General features: G+C 40.5%; 2 protein-coding genes across 5 annotated transcripts in view; both read right to left on the bottom strand.

The window, feature by feature from the left end:
* Nucleotides 1–6857, bottom strand: part of LOC105544407 (adenylate cyclase type 10-like) — a 36949-nt gene extending 30092 nt beyond the window's left edge. The window contains exons 1-3 of the mRNA XM_011986895.1: nucleotides 6767–6857; nucleotides 425–630; nucleotides 75–165 (exon numbers count right to left, since the gene is read on the bottom strand). Of these exons, the coding sequence (XP_011842285.1) occupies nucleotides 75–165; nucleotides 425–630; nucleotides 6767–6857 (388 nt within the window). The remainder of the gene's footprint in view (nucleotides 1–74; nucleotides 166–424; nucleotides 631–6766) is intronic.
* NFYA (nuclear transcription factor Y, alpha) overlaps nucleotides 6479–22546 on the bottom strand; it is a 29262-nt gene continuing 13194 nt past the window's right edge. For all 4 annotated transcript variants that reach the window (XM_011986658.1, XM_011986660.1, XM_011986659.1 and 1 more), the window contains 6 exons: nucleotides 19250–19381; nucleotides 18653–18758; nucleotides 17265–17431; nucleotides 15887–16060; nucleotides 14474–14575; nucleotides 6479–11512 (listed from right to left, as the gene is read on the bottom strand). In XM_011986658.1, coding sequence (XP_011842048.1) covers nucleotides 11459–11512; nucleotides 14474–14575; nucleotides 15887–16060; nucleotides 17265–17431; nucleotides 18653–18758; nucleotides 19250–19381 — 735 coding nt within the window. In that variant the 3' untranslated portion in view covers nucleotides 6479–11458. The remainder of the gene's footprint in view (nucleotides 11513–14473; nucleotides 14576–15886; nucleotides 16061–17264; nucleotides 17432–18652; nucleotides 18759–19249; nucleotides 19382–22546) is intronic.

Raw genomic sequence — 22546 nt, 5'->3', positions numbered from 1 at the left:
TAAAAGGTCCCTGGCCATGTGGAAAATTAATGTTTAAAATTTGGGGCTTAGGTAGAAAGGACAAAGTAACTTACCAGCACTTGTACGGTAATGTGGTAGATAATCGAGGCACTTGTCAAAATGCTCATCAAAATCAAATGGGTCAATGAGCCGCATATCTCTTAACTACAGAAAGGAAACTGCTTAATTCTGTGCCCCCACACAAGAAAGGCTGAGGATTCTATCACCCTTGTTTGCCTTTTATCTCCTCAGCCTCACTGTTCTACCTCATCCATCTTCATAGGACAATATTCCCAGCCTCCCTCCTAAATTGAGTTCCAATGGTCGTTGGTTTGGCCAGGCAATATGTGAACACTATCAGAGCATTGCCCTGTGTAATAGGAAGGCCTTTTCAGGATGTGAATAGATGAAGCTAGCCTCCTACCTTCACAGCTTCATCCTCCCTCATGATTTCCACTTCAAACATACACTGCTCGCAGAGCATCCAGCAGTTCCAGGATAGGACAATCTCATTTGCCTGAGCCAAATGCTGAGCTAACCGGACATCATCTACATCCCGCCCAATCACCAAGAGGTATTGCTGCCGCTCATCTCCAACAATAACCTGGGAAATCCGACCCGCAGACAGACCTATCCAGAAAAAATGAGATAAATGGAGAATAGTCAAACTCAATTGGGAAACTATGCAACAGGAGGGGTCTGGAATCCCCACATGGCTCTATGCATCATGCCAATCTTGTTATTGCCCTCAGCTGCAGAAGTCTTAGGTGAGCTAACCTTTAAAAATAATACCTTATGGGACAAAAAACCAAGCACTGCATGTTCTCACTCATAGGTGGGAATTGAACAATGAGAACACTTGGACACAAGAAGGGGAACATTACACACTGGAGCCTGTTGTGGGGTGGGGGGAGGGGGAGGGATAGCATTATGAGATATACCTAATGTAAATGACGAGTTAATGGGTGCAGCACACCAACTTGGCGCATGTACATATATGTAACAAATCTGCATGTTGTGCACATGTGTCCCAGAACTTAAAGTATATATATATATATATATAAAAAAAAAGAATGGAAAAACAAAAAACAAACAAAAAATAACAATACCTTACGACCAGGTGCGATAGCTCATGCCTATAATCCCAGCACTTGGGGAGGCCGAGGCAGCCAGATGACCTGAGGTTGGGAGTTCGAGACCAGCCTGACCAACATGGTGAAACCCCGTCTCTACCAAAAATACAAAAAAAAATTAGCCAGGCATGGTGGTGTGTGCCTATAATCCCAGTTACTCAGGAGGCTGAGGCAGAAGAATCGCTTGAACCCTGGAGGCAGAGGTTGCAGTGAGCTGAGATCGCGCCACTGCGTGCCAGTCTAGGTGACAGAGCGAGACTCCATCTCAAAAAAAAAAAAAAAAAAAATTCTTCCCCCAGATTTCCTTCTCTTATATAATACACGTGGAGATGGACATTTTGTCTGTCTGGAGATGGTGAAGGAGAGTAGTGGAAGAAGAATGTACAAAGGGGCACAAGGAGACTTTTTGAGTGGTAAGTATGTTCACTATTTTTATTGTGGTGATGGTTTCAAAAGTGTATAAATATGCCAATGTATAGTATCAATTATCCTTAATAAGACAAAAACCAAAAGAAATGAAAGATGGCAGGACAAAAGAGATGCCATATAAAACAGAATATAATTCTTTACCACTGCTCCTCAAAACATAAAAGAACAGCTGGAGCCAACTTTTGCCCTTAAAGAGGTTTCTGAACCCTTGTGAAGGAGCTTTGTGTATTGAACTTCCCCTCCAATCCTGACTCTGCTGTTGGTGAAACTTTGGCCTCTGTATATAGCTTTTTTTTATTATATTGTGTTATATTTTTGATTCTGTCAAGCACTAACATAGTTCAAAAACTAAACTATAAAGAATATATATTTTAAAATCTTGCTTTACCTACATGCCCATCTTTACTATTTTCCTGATATTAGTAATTTTATTAGTTTCTTGTATATTTTTCCAGTGTTTCTATTTTCCTCCTTACACAGATGGTAGCATACTAAACACGCTGTTTTGTATCTTACTTTTTTTCACTTAACTATATCTTGGAGATACTGCCATGTCAAGACATCTTATTTTTTTTAAAGTTGCAGATAATCTTATTGAGTATACATATTATTTACTTAAACAGTCTCCTATAAATAAGTTGTTTTCAATGTTTTAAAATTACAAACCATATTACAATCAATAACCTTGCACGCGCAACATTTCATATGTGTGTAGGCATACCTATAGGATAAATGTCCAGAAGGATTGTGAGGTTAAGGAATAAATGTACTTGTAAGAGTAAATAGTATAGATGGTATGTAAGTGAAAACAAGACTTTTTAATATATATTTTTATATGGTTTAGTTTTTCTTGACATAAAAAGTACAATAAAGACAATAAAAATAAATATAATAAAGATTGCCAAGTCACCCTTATACCATTGTTCACTCACAGTAAGAAAAAGCTCATTCCTCAGACTCACCAGAGTACATTGTCCAGCATCTGAAGTTTTGCCTATCTATAGGTAAGAAAGGTAGTCAGTGTACTTCCAATTGGCATTTTTCTTATTAAGAATGTTGATCATCTTTTGACGTGTTAAAAGACATGAGTTTCCTTGTCTATATACAATTTACTCATGGCCTTTGTCCATTTTTCTCTTAAGAGTATTATTCTTGATTTCTAAGTGCTCTTTCCCTAGTAGAGCAATTCACCCTTTGTCTATATGAATTGCAAATATTTTTTTTCCCAGTTTATCATTTATCTTGAGGTTTTTATAGTGGGTTCCCCCTCGCCCAGTTGGATCACTCTTTTAGGAGGTACTACCTATCTTTAATTGCAGGTCCTGGCCTTCTCTGGTGTGATAGATCCCAAATTTCTCCTGTATCTCCAGACTGCATTTTGCCACCAAGGTAATGATGTCACTCAGTTGATTTTGTTCTACTCTCCAGAGTGCCAGGAGCATGTTCCCTGCAGAGACACAGGATAGGCTGACAGGGACCAAATATCTAGTCTTACTTGGTCCAGGGCAAAGTCCCAGTAACGTAGAAGATCAACTTGACCCAGTGTGGATATTATGTAAGTTTTCAGGCAAGGTTTCTTGGTTATATACATTATGCTAGGTTAAAATACTGCTTCAGATCCTCAAAATCATCCAGTACATAAAAACATAACTAGGTAGAAGTTTAAATGATCCTAAGGATATTTTTGGTAATCTTCCTTCCACCAGTATACTAACAGAGGAGGAGAGGTACTAGCAAAAGGTTCATAAAAAGTGGGTTCAAGTTCATATCTAATTTGATGGCTGGTTTTATTATGTTTAAATAAGAAGACAGGCCAACTCCGGGGCATACAGCTGTTAGTGATCTTGAGTCCTCCAGATAGGCCATGCTTGACTCCTCCCCATCTCATGCTTAGCGTCTGCTATTAATGACCAAGTTTCTCATTAGTTTTCTCAAGAATGCTTTATTGGCACTTATTTTGCTGTCCTTCAATCTAAACAAAATGCAAAGCATGTGAGAGTTTAATTTGGGCAAAGCTTTTCCATTAGACTGGGGGATCCTTTGAGGCACAGACTATGTCTTCCTCATCTTGGTATCCAGTACCTTTTAATCAAACAATGCTGAATAAACCAATATGCTGAATTCCACCTAAATATAGTCCTCCTCACTCACAGTCTTTTAAGTATTTAGAAAAACTGAAAAAATACCTGTGATATTTAGGATATCCCCTCCAAAACAGAGAACATCTGAAATCAAGTAAGAAAGAGAGAGGAAAATGAGTCAAAATCAGATATAAACCAGATCAGGGAAGAATCATATATGGTCAAAAGAATGGCCTACTGAGTTTATCCTTATGTCATTCTTGTCCATTTGCTCACTCCAAGACTCAGGTTCCTTCTTCCTTCTAGTCATTTTCTCCCCAAATCTATCTGCACCTACATACATCTTTTCTAAAATGGAAGTATTCCTGCTCTCTTCAAAGCCACCCCATTTGTGATAGGAATCTTATCCCCTTTTACCTTCTCGAGAACTTCACACTGTTCCTAATCTCTCTACTGAAACATTCTCATCAATAGCAAAAAACAAAACCAAAACACACAAAAATAACCCACATATTCTTGGCTGTACCTTCTCTTCTGCCTATTAGCTCCATTTTTTTTCCTGCTATATTCACAACAAACAAAACCCCCAAATCTCAAAAAGTTGGCTACATATATTTTCCTCATAAATGTTTTCTCTGCCATTCTTTTTCTCAGCTTACTCCAATCTGACTTCCATCTCCACTACTTCAAATTATCAAGGTCATCAACAGCATTAATCTTGCTAAATTCAATACTTCTCTGACCTCACTGTACTTGACAGCTGTCATTTTCAACCCAGCTAGCTGCAGCTTTCTTCTAGAGACACTACCTCTCCTTTGGCTTCAGGAACACCACAATATCCTACCTCACTGGCTGTTTGTAGTCTCTTTTTCAGGTTCTTTCTCCCTTATCATAATCCTTCCCTGGAGTTCCTCAAGCCTCAGCCAAAGGCTCTTTCTCTTTATTTACGCTCTTCCAACATGAACTCAATCGGTTCGTAAGTCCCACTTTATGCCATCAACTCACATTTTCATCTCTAACAGGGATCTCTTCTCTGAGTTCCAGGCTCAATCATAGCTGGATTCTCCAATTGAATGGAGTCATTCTCCACTTGAAAGACTTACTGGCATCTCAAACTCAACATATTCAAAACAGAACTCTTGATTTTCTTTCTCAATGTTCAGTCTTTCCTGTCTTGGTAAATGACATGATCAATTCATTTATGAAAGCCAAAAAACTGAGTCCTTTTTCTCACCAGTTCCCACTGAAATTTAATGTATTAGCAACTCCTGTCTGTTGAACCTGTAAAATATATTTCAGGTTAATCTACCCCACGCAGCTCCCCTGCCATACCTCTACACCAACAATCTTCAGTCTTGACTGCACATTGGAATTGCCTATGAAACTTTAAAAGATCTTATTCCTGGGCCAACCTCAAGAAATTCTGATTTAAATGGCCTGGGGTGAAGCTTAGGCATTAAGATTTTTAGTTAGACAAGGTGGACGGTACCTGTAGTCCCAGCTATTTGAGAGGTTGAGGCAGAAGAACCTTTTAAGCTCTAGAGTTCAAGACAAACTTAGCAACATACTGAGACCCCAGTCTCTTCCAAAAAAAAAAACAACAAAATATAGAAAAAAGAATAAAACAATCAAAAAGCTCCTCAGGCAACCACCGCTGAGGTTGAGAACCACTGCTCTAGACCAAATCTCCATCATCTTTCCAGGACAATTGTCTCTTCCAGCTTCTATTCTTAAATTCACTCTCCACCAGCATTCAATCTCCACACAGTAGCCAAAATCAGTTTTAAAGTGTTAATCAGATCATATTACTCCCCTGCTAGACCTTTCCAGTTTTCCTTTATACAGAAATATATAATTCCAACTCTTTACTATGGACTACAGAGCTTGGTGATCTCATAGCTACCAACCCCCAACCTTGCCTCAAACCACTCTTCACCCTGCAAGCTACGTTTTGTCCTGCACTGGCCTTCTGTTAGCTCCTGGAGTGTGCCGAGCTTTCTCCTGTCTCAGGACCTTTGCACTTGGTATTCTGTTGGAAATGCTTTACCCCTAGTTCTTCACAAGCTGTTCCCCTCATCCTTCATGTGTCAGCTTAAATAATACCTCCTCAGAGGAGCCTTCTATGACCACCCTGTCTCATACACTCCCCTATCCTAAAATTATTTTGTTTTTTTTAATACCACTATACTATGTTTATTTCCTTAATAGAATGTAGAAGCTACAATTATTGTTTACTTATTGTCTGTCCCACTAAAATGGAAACTAAATGAAGGTACTCTGTCTTACTTTGCCCTGTATTTCTAGTACCCAGCAGTTGCTGGTATTAGAGTACATACACGATGCAGAATTTTTATCTTCCCCTTCATCCAAACCTATGAGAAAAAGCAAACACCCTTCCATATGTATTCCTTAAGGATAAGAGGTAAGTCAAATAATCAAATTCTTAATGGAGATGCCACAAAGTAATTATTCTGGTGAATCTCAGAATGATGGATAGAAACATATAGCGAGCTGTCAGTAAAGGATGAGAATGTTACCTAAGTACTAAAAGGTATAAGGTCAGAGTAATTTCTGTTGGGTAGGCCTAACCAAAAAGTCCAAGGGTGGGTTCTTGCCCCACCTACACCTATTACAGTCCATGTCACAGAGTAGGTACTCAAAACATGGGTACTGCACAAATGAGTTTTTTTCCAGATACTGGAAATTTGGCAAATATCTAAAAGCTTAATACATGGCAGAAAATAAGAAAACATCCTATTCCTTCCTCACAGGATCAAAATATAATAATAGAACAAAAAGATGTTTTATAAATTTGGTCTAAATACACACTTGAGATACATTATTGTTAGAACACTTTATTTTGAAATAAAATACAAATGTGCAAAGTAAATTAGCTCCTCCTGCCCCACCTTTGAACAATGAGTCAATAGAATGTAAGACTGGGTAGAATGGCAGATAACAGGCAAAGGTCTAGCTTTTCAGTGGCAACTTGAAGAAACCAAAGATGAATGATGCTAAAGGAATGACCCTTTAGTACCTGTTTTAAAGTACTTCCGGCCACCTTCTTTTATAAACCCTCAGGAGCCCAGCACCACACCTTGTTACCCTACAATGATCACTCACGCTCCACGATGTCACTAATGTAGTAACTGAAGATGTGGGCCAGTTTGTCCATGTCACGTTCCGACTTGCAGGTCAGGCTGAACCTGTCCATTAATGCTGTAAACCCTGACCAACAAAGCAGAAATTACCATGTTAACTCCAAATTCTAACTTTTTGGCCCCTTTCTCCCCACACATCAGCCTGGTGTAAAGGAAACAGATCTCTTCAAGCTGAGTAATTCCTTTATCCATTAACATGGTGTAACTTAGAAACTACTAAGGGCCAGGTTGGTTGCCGCTGCCACTGGGAATCCAGAGGACCACCCTCTCTGCCTCCAGGAGCTGGAGATGGTGCCCTTTTCATCTGGAGCCAGCTCTTTCCCCCACCCTCTTAGGCAGCTGCCTGGCTATGGGAAACAACAGGATCCCTCCTCATGTCTGGCCAGAGAATCACTCACACGGTGAGGACAGGCACCTGGTATTACCCATCTTCATATCCCCGACACAGAATAAATATTTGTTAAATGAACAACTCTAGGAGTGGCTGCTAGATAGCTACGGCCAGAACAATGGCAAGCACATACTTAACGACGCCAAGAATGAATTAATTGAAAGAATAAAATAACTGAAACAGAACGCTTAATAGAAATTGCTCGGCGTTGGGAGACAGGGGTTCACAGCCCGCTGCGTGGTCCTGTAAAAATCCTTTCCTCTGAGTTTCAATTTCATCATCTTTGAGGTGAGCTCAAGGGCTGAGCTGGTTCATCCCAAAAGATGTCTTCCCACGCTAAAACGAAGACCCTCAAAGTTTCCTGCGGAAGCCGCGGGACGAAGTTAAACTGTGCCTTAGCTCGCGGGAGGCTAGGTCTGTAACCGTCGCGGCCTCCAGGGGCTTAGACCCAACGGCCGCTTCTCCCGCAGGCCAGGAGGCTGAAGTGCCGGCCATCGCCCTCACCCGTCACATGGACGCCTAGGAGGACTCCCTGGGCCGTGGCGAGCTCGGGTTCCGATCCCCTGGGCTTCCGAAAGACCAGTAGGTCGGGAAGCAGTGCCGCCAAGCGGGCCTCCACCGGCCACACAGGCAGCTTCGCATCCCGCCTGCCAGTCACCATAGCCGCCCGCCCAGGTACCGGAAACAGGGTCCAGCAGCGTAGCAGCCAATCCGCATGGCAGGCTCTGTTGGGGGTCCTGCCGCCGACCAATCCGCGCAGGCTTCCTTGGGGCAACGCCAATCGGAAGCGGCTGCAGTCCCCGCCCCACCACCTTCCCACAACCTTCGCGGGCCGAGCTCCGCGGGGAGAAGGGGCTGGAGGTGCTGCAGTCCGCGCTTTCAAAGGAGCAAAGCTGTCTTTTCTACAGGAAACGGGAGAGGTGTAGACGCTCCTGCGGTAAAGCCGTTGATGTGAGATAAATATCGAGAGGTCTTTCCCCCTATACCACAGAGTAGAATCTTGGGTCATCTCTGAATTTGTTAAGGACAGGTTCTACTGGCATAAATCTAAGCCAAACCTCAAGCACAGTTTGACTAATCTATCGAATACTGTCAGTTCTTTTCCTTCATTGTTGTGGTCAGTTTCTCCTCTTATCTGCCAGGGCAGGTCTCCTGCTCTCATCATGAATGCTACCCGGGGCTGTTTGTCTCTCGTGTGTGACAATGGCATATCGGAGGCTTCTAGTCTTTGTTGCTTAGATTACCAGAGACCGTAAGGTAAAACAGTAACAAGGTGAGCATGCTGTGGATTTTTAACCATCAGAAAAGTACTTTTGTTTTGGTCTTCTGCCAAAACAAAATCTAACAAAATGTAAAAAGTACATCTTCACTACCTGTAATTCTAGAATACTTAATCAAGGCTGTTTTTGTGATAAGGGCTAATTTTCGTCACATTTTGATAAACACTTTCAGTAGTAGCATCAAATGTATGATCAGCCTGCAACTGACAGAAAATATCTCCTCAACAGGGTGGAAGGGCCAAAAGGGAAGAAATTAAGGGGAGATAAAGCTAAGAGGCCCAGACATTACAAGTTAGGTACTGTTTACAGAGACACCGTCCATGCAGACATGTCTTGTTGGCAGAGGTCACAATTTCAACATTGGAAACACAACCTAGAACCCAGGAGTTGCAGATTCCCCAAAAGTCACATTACTTTTTGGTTATTTTTATAAATTTATTTTAAAAAATAACAATTGCAATGACATTAATGATCGATCACCTGTACACCCCCATACTGCTGGGGGAAAAACCTTCGATATAGTTGAGTCCCAAAGAAAAATCAAGACATTATTACCAGGCACCCTATAGCCACAAAATGCTCTGTTGGTCCAGTGGCATCGACACTGACATGTTCAATGTACCAGTGCAGTTAAAATATATACACTTTAAATTATCCTGCCAAAAAAAAAGCACTCAAGTTGCATAACTAGGCATTAAACCAATTATTCATTCATCCATTCACTCTTTCTCCATCTGTGAAGTCATCACTACAGTCACAAATAAAAATCAATAAAAGAACTAGAATCAAAGAAAAAATCCAAATGTCAATACCCTGCCCCCACTTTGTGGGCTACTATGGTGTGCTAAAGTGACCACAAGAAAAGGGTCATGAGCTATTTGAAATGCAATGACAAAATGACAACTGAAGCATTTCAAACAAAATTCAAACTCATCCCCCACAAATAAAAAATTCAGCAACAAGGCTGGCATTACTATGTACAAACTTACAGACACAAATAAATAGCATCTTCTAACTGTTGGCGGCTTAAGCACTCAGAGTTAGGTCTGAGTAATTTCTTTCTGAACTCTGCATCTTAGACTCCTAAATTAACCAAGGAATATAAATTCCTCATTGTTAGTAATCTATCCTCTGAAAAACTTGGGACTTACTGAATAACATTAATATCCCAAACTCTTGTAGAGAGCCAGAAGTTTCTAGTGAGCTTACCAAAGGATCAGCCCTTTGACATCTGGAAGCCAGGACAGATTACCAGATCCCTGGGACTAGGAAGATTTCACTTCCTGTTTCCTTTGCATAGCTCTGTACCTCTATTTCTATCATTACAATGATCTCTCTTTGTGGTGTTTTTAGAGGGCTTAATTTCTGTCTTAATACAGTTAAGCTGAAGTCAAAGAACCAATTTTTATTCTTGGTATTTGACCCCCAATGTTCCTCAGAATTATTGGGTTTTCCTTGTTTCCAGAGAAGGCAGCCAACTCTTCTGAAATATCATCTTAGTTCTCTCAGGGTTCAACATCTAAAAGAGAAATAGAATTCTGAGGCACAACCCATTCTGGGAACAGTGGCCCAGTTCCTGACCCTGCAGGCATGTTTCTTTCTAGTCTGCAGTTTATTCTCACAGTACGGATGCAATGAGAAAACCTTTCTGCACAAGGCCTATGGAGAAAACATGAAAACTGGCACCAAAGAATCAGCTGCCATGGGAAGAATGAAAATGCTCGCTTTCTAGGGCCAGCATTGTGCTGCGGGAGTGAAGCCAACATCCACCTCAAGCTTTAGTGGGTAACTTGGACTCTGTTCAGGACAGCGTGACTGATCAGTGCTTTCCAGAAATTGCCAAGGACCAAATCTCAGGCTTCTTCCTTTCAGTGCTTGTTAAAGGTTCTAGAGTGTGAATTACTCTCTTCATCTTAATGATCCATTCCAGGTATCCATCCACTGGAGAATCGTGCTCTATGATAACATATGGGTGTACATGCTCTCTCTCTCTCTCTCTCCCCCCCCAACTCTCTCCTCCTAGGATGAAACACATGAACCTTTCAGCTCCCCAAATGCTGTCACAAAGTCTATGACTGAAAATCTCTAGTTTGGCTCTCCCTTTAGGAGTACTACAAATGTTCTCAGTGCTTCAGCAAAGAAGTTGTTGAATAGTCTTGTTCTCTACTTAGGAAAGGCAGTTTCAAGGTTCAATATCCTCTACATTGTCTTAGAAGTAGCCACAGCAAGTACGATGGTCCAGATGACCAGTCAACAGAGGGACAAGCAGGCCACAACTTTTCAAAGCTAGAAAAAGAGATTCGGCAATGTATATTTTTAGTGCTTGAGGCTTTTATCATTCTATCCCCAGAGTTAGCTTTTTCTTGGCTAGAGTCCAGAAATACCAACCTACCATCTAGGCAGACAGGAATTCTTATTATTACCACAGATTAGAAGAATGTATCTCAGAAATTTATTGTTTCCATATCACAAGATAGAACTTCCTTGCTTGGAAGCCATCTCTGAATACAAAGCGTCCATTCAGTTAGTCAGTGTGAGATTCCCCCACCAGAGGGATAAATACTGTCTAGATTCCATGGGAAGGAGTGGGCTGCTGCTTTCCTGATTGCAGTTTTGGTTGAGAAGGTTGTTTTTCCCTGCTGAGATGGCTGGCTCACGTCACCAGTCAACATAAGTGCTTTGTGTACTGCTGGGGTGGCATGTGTCTCCTTGCATCATCCGAATCCATGAAATGTCAGTGTGATCAACAGTCTGAAATAGGTCCTGACTGAAAGAGTAAGACAAAGGCTTGCAACTTCAATCTGCCAGGCATTGCTGCAATTGTAATACTGAGCCACTTATGAAAAACTAAGTGGTTTCCGTCCTGTAGAAAAGGGCAGAATGTGATCGTCAGTGTCCCATTGGAAGAGTTGATCAATTTCCTGGAACAGTGAGAAACTGGTGAGAAACATGACCTTGATCAGCTCCATCATATGGCCTGGGGTTAGGACACTCGGATGATCTGTGTCATTGCTTCTTCATCGGCTTGGTTTGGATCCTAGAGACAAAGATGACACGATAATTAAAGTCCTTTGCAAAAGCAACAGGACTGATGGCTCACTACTTATCCTCAAGAGAATACGCATAACTTTACGAAGTAAATCAAAGGCTTGTAATACATCTTAAGTCTGCATACATGGCTTAAGTGCAGCCCCATTAGGAAAGAAGAGACAATAAACCTTATTCTTAAAAGAATTTGAAGTCTGGCCTGCGCTCCATGGTGAAACACTCCGGAACTGTTAGTGTATCTCTTTCCTAAGAACCTTGTGTTGTTCTCTATACTTAAGGGTTAAGAGTATTCAGGTGGCTAAGGAAAAGATTCAGAAAACCCATGTCATGCTGTATTTTTGTCACTGTTTTTTGATTATCATTTAAATACTAAGTACTTAGCAGGGCTGGAAAGAATCATTAGAATCTATACACTTTAATGTACTCATTTTACAGATAAATCTGAAGGCCAGATGGGTAAAGTGATTTGCCTGGACTAGGGTCAGGGTCAGAAAGTTAGGAGCCCAGCAAGGGCTAACTCCCAAATCTCCTGACTCCCATTTAATCTTCTTTCCACTAAACTCTATATGCTGTTTCTCACTTAAGACCTACAGTGTTAACACAAGGATAAATCCTTGGAAGCTTTTTGCAACACTCCGCAAGAACCACCTTTAGTTCCCCCATACCAAGGCTCTGAAGCCTTGGTAGGCAGGATCTGAGGAAAAGCTGAAAGACTTCTGGAGATGGAAGACTGGAACTGGGTCTTGAACAATGAGCAAAAACAACTAGCATTTACTGAACTCACCATGCACTAGGTATGGTGCTACATAGATGCCTAATGTGGATTACTGAATGAAATCTCTACAACATTGCTATGAAGTATCAACAGTATTCCACTTTACAGATAAAAATAAAGAGGCTGAATTGACCAAGATCATATTGTTAGCACAAAGAATGAGGAGAGTTCCTGGCACAATGCCCTCCTATAGCTGTCAGGCCCACATTCATACACTATGAATGAACAGCAATGAGAAAGGAGGGGCTCTCACACTACAGGTGAGGACTAATAGCACTGAAAGAGTTGTTAGTGTTCATGTGTGGGGACACCGAGGAAACCTAGTTTGACTGTTGAGAGGGGTGATAAGGCAAAGTTGCTCAGACGTTATACAGAAATAGTTTGAGATTTGATGCAGTTAAGAAATGAGGAACTATTAATAGCATGCATTCTTGACCTGGGGACTGGCAGGTTAAAAAACACACTTTAACCATCTGGCAGTACTATATAAGGTCAATTAGAGGAGACTGGAGATTAATTTAATGGATATTGCAATAGTGCAAGTGGAATGTGATGTTAATATAGAATGGAGTATCAGCAAATGGGAGGAATCTATTAATTCAAGAAACACTGATTGCTTGGTTCAGAACTGGATACCAAACCCAACAAATACATCTAAGTCAGTACTTAAATACAACTTACTTAAATAGAACTAAGTCCAATAAATATAACAGAGAACAAAACAATCCTGTATCCTCTATACAACTTATAGTCTAGTGAAGGAAACAATCTCGAAAAATTCAACAACTTAATTATTATTACACTGTAAAGAAAAGGGCCAAGTGCAATGGTGTGCACTTGTAATCCTAGCACTTTGGGAGACCGAGGCAAGAGGCTTGCTTGAGCCTAGGAGTTTGAGACCAGCCTGGGCAACAAAGTGAGACTCCATCTCCACAAAACTTTTAAAACTTAGCTGGGCATGTGGTGCATGGCTATAGTCCCAGCTACTCGGGAGGCTAAAGTGGGAAGATCACTTGAGCTGGGAGGTCAAGGCTAAAGTGCGCCATAATCACACCACTGCCTCCAAAAAAAGAAAAGAAAAGCTGTTGTAAGAAAATACTGAGAAAGAAGAGACCTACTCTAGACAGGGTATTTAATTAAACCCGGACCTAACAGATGGGGAGATAGCCATGAAAAAGATAGAGCAAAGGGCATACAGACTGAAAATTCTAAGGACAAAGGCCCATGGCACGAAATAGACCAATGAACAGTAAGCAGCAGCATAGAGACCAAGAAGTAGAAATGAAGTTAGACAGGAGCTGGAGCATGCAAGGCTTTGCTGGGCATAGTAGTAATCACTTTGGATGTCAGTCCAAGCGCAAATGGGAAAGGGTAAGCGTTGAAGGAGCTTGAGCAGAACGGTGACTTGATAGGATAAACATTTTAAAAAGATGACACTAGGATGTGGAGAGTAGGCTAGAGGGGGACAAGAGTGGAAGAAGGGAAACGAAATTAGGCAGCTATTTTATAAACCTAAGCCAAAGAAGAGAGGATAAGACCAGGCTCACATCAGTTAGAAGGGAAAAAAGTAAACATTCAAATTATATTTGTGATAGGGTAATAAAACTTGCTCAGTAAAAATAAAACTTGTTTCTTGAAAATTAAGAAAAGTGTGACTTTCAAGAAAGAATGGATAGTAATAACTGACAAAGATGAAGAGCAAAGAAAGACCACTGGATTAAAAACCTTTAGTACTCTTTCTTTTTGAGACAGGGTCTCACTCTGTCACTCAGGCTGGAGTGCAGTGGTGCCATCTTGGTTCACTGTAGCCTCAACCTCCTGGGCTCAAGTTATCCTTCCATCTCAACCTTCCAAGTAGCTGGGACGACAGGCATGCATCACCAGGCCTGGCTAGTTTTTGTATTTTTTTGTAGAGATGGAGTTTTGCCATGTTGCCCAGGCTGGTCTTGAAATCCTGGGCTTCCCACTTCAGCCTCCCAAAGTGTTGGGATTACAGGCATGAGCCACCAAGCCTGGCCTAGTGATTTCAAGATTAAAGAGACATAAGATTGCGTCTAGTTTAGAGAATGTGAGTAGTCCCAGAGTATGAAAATAGCAAGAGGACACTGCTGAAGTTTTCAACTCAAGTCAATACAAGGTAATAAAGAGAAGAATAAAAGGTATATGTATTCCTACCTGCATATGGGGACTATCCTTTTCCTTTGGAGAGAAAAATCGTCCACCTTCACCACGCTTCCGTGCCATGGCATGACGGTGCCGAGACTCATGCAGGTATTTCTAAAATGAGAAATAAAACCATTTAACTATTAATACTATCCAGAACCAGCACAATTATCTAGTGCACAAATTCCATTCTCCAAAGTTTAAGACAGCTGGGATCAAAGCCACAAGGGACAATTATGACTTAGAATGATGATGAAAGCTTTGGAGAAAACACCTAGTAAGTAAGATAGCTAACCATATATAATTAGTAAGAATGTAAGAATGTGAATGCTTACAGTATGAATTTTTAAAAAAAAATAACAGATTACCACCTATACTTCCCAATATACCCTTCCCTCTGCTTTAATAACAGGCCAAATTTCATTTGAGCAAATGAGTGTTCAGTAAAAAGACTTTCCTAGCATTAAAGTTTATTATTATTATTATTTTCTAGAAACAGGGTCTCACTCTGACACCCTTGCTGCTGGACTGCAGTGGCATGATCATGAATCACTGCAGCTTTGAATTCCTGGGCTCATGTGATCCTCCTGCCTCAGCCTCCCAAGTAGGACTACAGGCATTTGCCACCACACCTGGCTGGACTTTCCTAGCCTTATCTGCATGTTAAGTGTGATCAGGTAACTAAATTCTGGCTAGTGAAAGGTACACGACTTCTTGAAAATTTCCTTGAAAGAAAGGGTACCTGGCCGGGTACGGTGGCTTACGCCTATAATCCCAGCACTTTGGGAGGCTGAGGCAGGTGGATCACTGGAGGTCAGGAGTTCGAGACCAGTCTGGCCAACATGGTGAAACCCCACCTCTACTAAAAATACAAAAATAAGCTATGTGTGGTGGCGCGCACCTGTAATCCCAGCTACTCAGGAGGCTGAGGCAGGATAATCACTTGAACCTAGAAGGGAGGTTGCAGTCAGCTGAGATTGTGCCACCGCGCTCCGGCCTGGGTGACAGAGCAAGCCTCAGTCTCAGAAAAAAAAAAAAAGAAAGAAAGGATACCTTTCTTGTTCCCTTTCTTCCTAGGTTGGAGTCTAAGCAGGAATCTTGGACTATGAACAGCACAGTAGCAATATTAAAGCAGTGAAACAGGTCTTGAGAACTGTGAAAATGTGCTGCCAGTCCAAGATAATTTATCTCTGGACTACTTTTATGTATGAAAAAGAGTAACATCTTATTTAAGCCACTGTTTGTTTTCGTTGTTATAACTGCAGCTGCATACAGTAATAACAAATGCTAACTCTTACAAAAGAGATAAGTATCTAACGTCAATTTTTTGGAAGGTACATGAGAAAACAAGCCATATAAAAGATAATTTCAAAAGTAGAACCTTGCTATTCTCCTCTCCTATATCTTTCCCAATGTTATACATACCCTTCTTTCCTTTGGAATTTTCCCTTCTGCCTCTAGTTTAGCCCGGGCTTGCCTCCTCTTAAGAATACGGTGGTATTGTTTGGCATTCACGTAGAGAGGCTCTTCTTCAAGCATCTCTGCTCCAGGTAGAGGGATTCTTTGGATAGCAGGCACAGAGCCAGCCCCAGGAACCATCTGTGTGAACAGGAAACCAGAGCTTATTGGTGGCATGAAGTATGGACATAGAGTTTCTTGGTTTCTCTTCATCCATTTTTTTCTAAATGCCACAAAAAGTAATTTGTATAGGGTACTTGGGTAAATGCAGATCCCTGGAGAAATTTAAGATCTGCACTTTAAACAAACACCCCAGATAACTGTGTCATAGGAGGTTCAGGTGCCACTCTGAGAAACTATATAAGCATGCCCTAATTCATGTCTACCCATGGCTGTAGATATTTCTGCTGCCATCTAATGGTCAGGAACAGTAGTCATAAGACAAAAAAACAGCACAAAAATAGATGAGACCAAGTGCTACCAAATGCCTATATTTATAAAAATAATTTAATAGTTAACTTATAGTTCAATCCTAATTTTTCTTAAAAAACACCAAAACACTGTACTAAATGTGAAAACAAGTAACAGAGTCCTGTACCCCACAGCTCTTTCCCAGATACAACTGCTTTGAATAACTATATTAATCTTTTATAAAAATTATTTATTTATCATTTAGTTCGTAGAAACAAGGTCTCGTATGTTGCCGAGGCTGAGCTCAAACTCCTGGACTTAAGCCATCCTCCTGGATTAGCCTCCCGAGTAGCTAGGACTACAGGTGCATGCCACTGAGCCAGGCTTGCTTCTGTTTCTTTTCATAGCTTCCTCCACCTCTGTGCAGACTTCTGTTACTCATTCTTAATCTATGCATTTTAACATCCTATTTTGACATATGAGGATTTAGCTTTCACTCACACCACCCAAGTCTTCCTATCTTCCCAATACATTTATATCATACTTTTTTTTTGGTTTCTCTATCAATTACAATCTTTCTAATTTTTAGCTTATTTCTTATTTCGTCCATCATGGGCAATACTACTTTCCACTTCTCAAAGATTAATATATTATTCCCTTCATTATTTGAATTCTGAAAAGAATTGCATAAAATCATTATTTATCCATTGCTTTATCTCCAGCATCTAGAATAGTCCCTGGTGAATAGTCCCTGGCACACAGTAGGTGCCCAGAATGAATTATGGTTTGTCATAATGTTATTGTAAAAGTAGATTACTGACTGCCTTAAGGATCGATCTCAATCCCAAGAGGTCGACATAATAAATTTTAGGAGGCATCAAGTTGCATGTTCAAGAAAATTTCGAAGACAAAGCTGAAAAATACATTTTCTTACCATGACCATCCCTCCTGAATTGACCACATTGCCTGCCACTGGTAGTGTCACAGTGACAGTCCCTTGCCCACTGCTGGTTGTGTTGGTATTGGCTCCTGTCTGAACAATCTGTGCTCCTGCCAAACTGGCTGCTGGGATAGTGATCATGCCTGAAACAGGGACTGTAACTTTAAGAAAACAAAACATAAAACAAACAAAAAACAGGCACACAGAACAGAAAGAAGGGAACATAGTTAGTCCCTCTTCTATCTGGTACACACTCACTGATCCTGGCAAAACACACTGAAAAACACAAGGGGAGAAAAAGCACTCTCCCACTCTGGTGTGCTATATATAATCCAAGTAATCACAATCTTTGAAATTCTATTAACTCTCTAGGTCCCAGTTTTGAGTAACTCTATCCTTAGCAGTTTTCAAAAGGTGAAAAGGTTTGGTGGTCTCTTCTTCTACAGGTCAGTCTGACTATAGCTGTACCTACTGCTCTTGTACCTATGAGCAATCTGCTTCAGGACAGAGATTTTAAAACTTATACTTTGTTTATCTCAAACTGACAATGAGTCAGTTGTAGTATTAAAACTTAAAATTAAACCAAACATTCCAAGTCCCCAGACTATCAACAGCAGCACTTCAGGATTTGTTCACCATTCTGTTTGAGCTCTTGCCTGGGCTCAATCCAGTTCAGGGCCTCCCCCGAGTAATACAAGAGCACACAGTGCACTCTCTGGATCTTGTATATTGCAAATTTTCAATCACAAAGTCATGGAATCTAACAAAGATGTCCTTTTTTGATTTAACTATTTGACTAACAAGTGCTTCCAAACGCCTTCAAGTTCAGTTTGTGCACTCCTCCTCCCAGACCAAACAGATCTCTCTATTATTTATGTTATCTATTCCTAGAACATACTTCCATGAGGGCCCTGCATTGTATTTATTTGTTCACATGTCTCTCTTACTAGACTAGAGGCTCTTTGAGAACTCTTCTAAGTAAAAGTGCTGTATACGTAATAGTCATTTAAAGTAATGGAGTGACCCAGAAAAAAACATAAGCAGCAACAGCACTCTAAAGTCAACTTGATTTTTGATCTATTTCTCTCTTTCCCAATAAACTCCCTATTTCTAATCTTCTGTTTAGAAACACTTCTTCCCTAAAAGCTTACACAATCCCTAGATTAGCAACCACTGTAGAAACTGCTACACATGGAATCACTGTTGGTCATGGATGGTGACAAGAAACCAACAATCAATGGAGAGCTAGAGGAAATCTTTTTTTTTTTTGTCCAAAAAATATGCGGTGTCAAGTTCACCACTCAAATTCTAAAGGTATCAGTTGCCTAAAGGACAAAAAAGTTGCCCCAAGAAGTCCTAGGGAAACTTATGGGTACACTTACCTTGCTGGAGAATGGTGCCATCTGCATTAACTGGCTGATAGACAATGGTCTGCCCTTCAGCAGTCTGTGCCACTTGCTGTCCCTGGACAGCGATCTGCTGCTGTGTCTGGAGGAAATAAATAACGACCCAATTCAATAGATCCCAAAGATACTAACAAAGAACCATGTTGTCCTTAAAAAAAAAAAATTATTTTTTTGGGACGGAGTCTCACTCTGTTGCCAGGCTGGAGTGCAGTGGCACAATCTCGGCTCACTGCAACCTCCGCCTCCTTGGTTCAAGTGATTCTCCTGCCTCAGCCTCCTGAGTAGTTAGGATTACATAGCATGTGCCACCATACCCAGCTAATTTTTGTATTTTTACGGGGTTTCACTATGTTGGCCAGGATGTCCTCGATCTCTTGACCTTGTGATTAGCCTGCCTTGGCCTCTCAAAGTGTTGGCATTACGGGTGTGAGCCACCATGCCTGGCCAAAACCAAATTTTTTTATGGTTTTCATCCCCTTTTCTATATACATGCTATACATGAAATATCTGACTCAAGTTATCTGACTCTTCTAAATCAGTTGTGCTCCTGTGTGACAGAGCTAGTGGAATTACCTGAGTCTGGCCAGCAGTGACGGCCGTCTGGGGCTGCTGGATGATGATCTGCTGTGTCTGGCCCTGCTGGCCCTGCACCTGCACAGCCTGTCCACCCTGGATCTGGATCTGTCCAGGTGGGACCAACTGTATCTGCAGAAAAGAACATAAAAAAGGATTGTACTCTACTGACACTGGTCTCCTTTGGTCCTGAGAGTTATCCACATTTCTCTAGAAAGCAGAAAATGTTCTGAAGAGGAAAAAAGAAGTCCTGCTCTGCCCTCCATTATGAAGTAGAGACAATTTATTTTCCATTTATGAAACAATCAGGGAATTTTGAACACTGTCTGGATACCTGATATTAAGAAATCAATCTCAGTTTTCATAAAAGATAGCAGTGGTATAAACACATATATTGAAAAGCATGTATATTTAAAATACGCTCTGGGCCGGGCGTGGTGTGGCTCATGCCTGTAATCCCTGCACTTTCGGAGGCCAAGGTGGGTGGATCACTTGAGGTCAGGAGTTTGAGACCAGCCTGGCCAACACGGTGAAACCCTGTCTCTACTAAAAATACAAAAACTAGCTGGGCACGGTGGTGCATGCCTGTAATCCCAGCTACTTGGGAGACTGAGGCAGGAGAATCACTTGAACTGGAGGCGGAGGTTGCAGTGAGCCGAGATCACACCACTGCACTATAGCCTGGGCGACAGAGTGAGATTCTGTCTCAAAAAAATAAAATAAAATAAAATAAAATATACTCTAAAGTGCTTTATTATTATTTTTTAACCTTGCCATGAAGTACTTTTTTACAGAGGAAATAATATATATATTAAAAATGGTGACAGCCAGGCACAATGGCTCATGCCCATAATCCCAGCACTTTAGGAGGCTGAGGCGAACAGATTAGGTCAGGAGTTCAAGACCAGCCTGGGCAATATGGCAAAACCCTGTATCTACTGAAAAATACAAAAATTATCCAGGCATGCTAGGACATGCCCGTGGTCCCAGCTACTTGGGGAACTGAGGTGGCAGGATCATTTGAGCCTGGGAGGCAGAGGTTGCAGTGAGTCAAGATCTGCACCACTGCACTCCAGCCTGGGCAACAGAGCGAGTACCTGTCTCAAAAAAAACAAACAAAGAAAAAACCCAAAATGTATTCTACCCTAGTCAAATGTGACGACTACAGCCCAGGACAACACCTTGATAAGGGGCTTGAGAGGACCTTGAAAGAATCCAACAAAGCTGTGTCAGGATTCCTAACTCACAGAAACTATCAAATAAACTTTTCTTTTTTTTTTTGAGACGGGGCATCGCTCTGTTGCCCAGGCTGGAGTGCAGTGGTGTGATCTCGGCTCACTGCAAGCTCCGCCTCCCAGGTTCATGCCATTCTCCTGCCTCAGCCTTCCAAGTAGCTGGGACTACAGGCGCCCGCCACCATGGCTGGCTAATATTTTTTTTTTTTTTTTTTTTTTGTATTTTTAGTAGAGACGGGGTTTCACCGTGTTAGCCAGGATGGTCTCGATCTCCGGATCTCGTGATCCACCTGCCTCGCCAAATGTTTGTTGCTTTAAGCTGCTAACTTCTAGGATAATTTGTTATACAGTAATAGATAATTAAGGCAGTGTGACACATTATATTCCTCCTATTAGTTTCCAATAACCTCACCAATACTTACTACTGTCATTAATGTTTGTCAAATTTTTGTTGATTTAATTTGTATCTCCTATTTGGTCCTAGGATTGGCTAGCTAAACCTTAGAAAGCAATTATGGAAAGCAAGGGATCATGTGCTATCCAAATCTATCTTCTTTCTTTTTTTAATGGCTATAGCCACTTTATTAGGAGTATTATCAAAAACCAGACAAGAATCTTGAAAAATATTTCTCTAAAATTTGGAACTAAAAAACTGCAGTACAACCCTTTAAATGTTGGGTGTACAAAATCCTGTTTTCATATAACTAGTGGATACATTTTTTTTTTTTAAGCACAAAAGAGAAAGCAGTGAGGAGAGCCCCAGAGCTCAAAATTTCTAGTATTTTATATTCAAGAATACCTCCTAAACTTAAAAGCCGGAATGCATGGCTACTACTAAGTAACCTTTTCTTTACCTCTTTGACCATTAATTCCATCAACAAACTTTTTTTATTTGAGCATTGCTTCAACAGAGATGGCAGTTTGGAAGGAGGATACTTTCAGAAAGCTAGATTTTTATAGCCAGGTCACTTTCCATCCACAATTTCAACTTGGGACCACCTTGGTCTGGAAAGAAGAACATGTCTAGAATCTTAAGTTATCACAAAGTCTACCAGCTGATAGGAAAAAGGACTACTGATGGAAGGAAGGTGAAAAAAACAGGTCAATGGGTTCCACGTCTTAGAGACATTCATGGATCCTACTTTGTTAGGGGATAGATTGCCTAGGTTTTCTTAATTATTTTTTCCAAATACTTAGCTAATTGGCATTTAGAAAGTATTGGCAAATAAATAAGTAAACAAATGTATCTGGTTATGTGAACCAACTTCATTTCTAAGTTTATATTGGCTATTAGGATTTCCTCTATCTATTTATATTCTTTGCCCATTTTTCTATTTTTGTATAAATACATAAAAGTTATTTATACATATTCTGAATACAAACTCAGTTATATGTATTAAAAATATATTTTCCAAGTTTTCACCTTGTTTACTTTTATTTGATGTATTTCAATGCATATTATGTTTTAAAATAGTCAATTTGTTTTTAAAAAATCCTTCTCTGTAGCATAAAAATTCTCTTATAATTTTCTTTTGAATTTTCCAAGTTTACTTTTCTACAATTAGATCTTTAATCCACCTAGCAAATATTTTTTAAAATACAGTATGAAGTAGAAATCAATTTCTTTTCTGTATCATTCTTCAGCCATTTCTTCACTGATATGTTTACAACACTTTTATTATATGCCAACTTCCAATATTCTTCTATCTATTTCTTGGCTCTCTCTGGTTCCAGTGTCTTTCTCAGGCCAAGGATTTTAATCTAAAATTATATGCAGAATTTTTCATGAGACTGGACATCTGTACTTTTTCTTAGAGGGTGCAAGCTTTACTAGGATTCTAAAATAGAGAATACAATTCAAAAAAGGTTAAGAAGTATCCTTCTTTAAAAAATGGCTACGCAAAGAACACTAATGAGGGAAAACAAAAAACAAAAAAAAACTCCTATACAAAGGGGAGTAAAGCCTTAAGCATTATAAGGGAGGCTATGGAATCTCACCTAGAGAGCTTTACTTATGTAACAGAATATATTTTTTTCAGCTTGGTTAGTTATAGCCTTATTG

The sequence above is a fragment of the Mandrillus leucophaeus genome, unplaced genomic scaffold (assembly GCF_000951045.1).
Source record: "Mandrillus leucophaeus isolate KB7577 unplaced genomic scaffold, Mleu.le_1.0 Scaffold3, whole genome shotgun sequence".
NCBI classification, from domain to species: Eukaryota; Metazoa; Chordata; class Mammalia; order Primates; family Cercopithecidae; genus Mandrillus; species Mandrillus leucophaeus.
The sequence above is the reverse complement of the archived record's forward strand: the minus strand, read 5'-3'. Positions and strand labels throughout refer to the sequence as shown.